General features: G+C 65.9%; 1 protein-coding gene across 1 annotated transcript; it reads right to left on the bottom strand.

Moving 5' to 3' along the window:
* On the bottom strand, window positions 660-1,994 carry LOC110404326 (cytochrome b-245 light chain; the record flags this gene model as incomplete). The annotated part of the gene is given in 5 exon segments (XM_021408482.1): window positions 660-1,157; window positions 1,243-1,324; window positions 1,414-1,497; window positions 1,609-1,683; window positions 1,925-1,994. Coding segments are annotated over 5 exon segments (494 nt in total), but the record flags the coding sequence as incomplete, so codon positions are not given.

Genomic DNA, 2,110 nt, shown 5'->3' on the forward strand with positions numbered 1-2,110 from the left:
CAGCCCCGGGCTCAGCCTCAGCCCATGCCTGGAGCCCTCCCCGGGTGCTCCCCGGTTATTTATTCCCCTGCAGCGCTATTTATTGAGGCTATTTAACGCCGGCAGTGTGCAGCCTGAAAATAAAAGCCTGACCCCTGCTTTGTCCCATACTTTGATAACTGGGAGGGCAAGGGGTGGAGGTGCATGGGGTTCCCCCCCCACCCAGTTCTGCTGGGGGATGAGGGGGAGGTGCCAAGGATGCAGGGATGGAGGTGCACTGGGTACCCCTATTCCAGCTGCCCCAGTGGATGCTAGGGGGGCACCTCCCATCCCTAAAGCACACCCAGGGGAACAGGGAGGCAGTGGGGAGGGCAGGGGGGACCCGGCCCTATGCCAGCACCCTGTCACCACCCACTCCTTTCCCACAGCTCTGCCCTGGGCACCCACATCCCATGGGCTCAGCGCCACCTACCGGGGTTGTCCCAGGTGCCCTGAGAGCACCCATGGGTGCTGGGGGGGGGTTTAAGAGGCTGCGTATCACCTCTGGGGACCACATATCTCCAAGCCTGTCCCCACACTAGGTTTTTCCCATCATTGGGATAGCTAAAGATTTGGGCACTGAGCTGCCAGCTCGCAGCCGGGGCAGACAGGAGCAATGAATGGGGTGGGGTCGGGAAGGATCTGGGGCCTTTCAGTCCTTTTATTGCAAAAAGCAACCAGAAGAAAAAAACAACTGACAACGTACAAAACGTGAGAGGCGGTGCAGCGAGAGCAGAGCTGCGTGAGCCCCAGCGGCACAGTGGGGCTGCGTGGCTGGAGGGGGGTGGAGGGGAGCTGGGGGCGTCCCCTGGGATATGGGGGGCAGCTGAGCAGCCCCCCAGGGATTCTGAGATCCCCCTACGAGCCAGGGGAGGCTGAGCACCCCTGGGGGCTTGGGGATCAGTGTGAGGCGCAGCTGGGAAGTGGGTGCAGCAGCAGGACCCCCCCGCTCCGTGTTACTCAGCCTCAATGGGGATGGGGTTCACCTGCCCCCCAGCTTCGGCCGTCTGCTTCTTGCGTGCGTCGGCGGGGGGCCGGGGCGGGGGGTTGCTGGGGGGCTGCTTGATGGTGTCCCCCATGTGCGGCCGCTCCCGGGGCTTCTGCTCAATGGGTCGCCACTCCTCCCCGCGCACCGCTGCCTGCAGAGCCGGGAGGGGGGGGAAGTCAGCGGGGAGCCCCCTCCTGCAGCCCCACAACCCCCCCCCCCCTCCAAAAGCAGCTCACCAGCAGGTAGATGCCGCTGGCGATGCCCAGGCAGACGGTGCCCAGGATGGTGGAGAGCAGGAAGCCAGCGGGGACAGCCAGCCTGAGGGTACGGGGGGGATGTTAAGGGTGAGGGGGGGGCGGGGGGGGTTTGGGGAGTGCCCCCCAGCCCCAACCCCGCCCCCTACTCACGCCGCATGCAGGATGGCACGGATGTAGTAATTCCGGGTGAGCGGTCCGAACACCTTCAGCACCGCCGTCATGTACCTCTGGCCGCTGCGGGGCAATGTGTGGAGTCAGGGGGGCACGCGGCCCTAAAGGACCCCCCCTCCCCCCCCCAGTCTCCTTAGCCCCACGTGGGGGCCCTAGTGCCACCCCATCACTCACCAGCGCTCCATGGTGGATCCCTTCTGCCTCTTGCTGCGCGGGTATTCCAGCAGGCAGACGAAGGCGCCCGCAGCGCTGCGGGGGTGCAGGGGGGTGGGGGTCAAGGAAAAGGGGTGCTCGGAGCCGAGGGTGGGGCTGAGTTCCACAGGGAAAGGGGCAGGAATGGGGCCAGGGCTGAGGGTCCGTTCCGTAGGGAAAGGGGGAGGAACGGAGCGATCTGGGGCCAAACAAGGGGAAGGGAGATACGGGACCCCCCTCCCCTTCAGCACAGGGTAAGATGCCCCCCCCACCCCACCCCCCAGCCCCATAAGGATACATGGCGTACGCAGCGAAGTACCATCCCTTGAACTGCCCCGCCACCGCCACGATCCCACCGGTCAGCATGACTGCGGGACAGCGGGGACACGGCTGCCACCCCCGGCACACAGCAGCACCCACGAGGGGGGGACATCGGGGGATGCTCTGCGTGGGACCCCCAGGAGCCAGAACAGGGAATGGGGGG

Source organism: Numida meleagris, chromosome 10, assembly GCF_002078875.1.
Source record: "Numida meleagris isolate 19003 breed g44 Domestic line chromosome 10, NumMel1.0, whole genome shotgun sequence".
NCBI lineage: Eukaryota > Metazoa > Chordata > Aves > Galliformes > Numididae > Numida > Numida meleagris.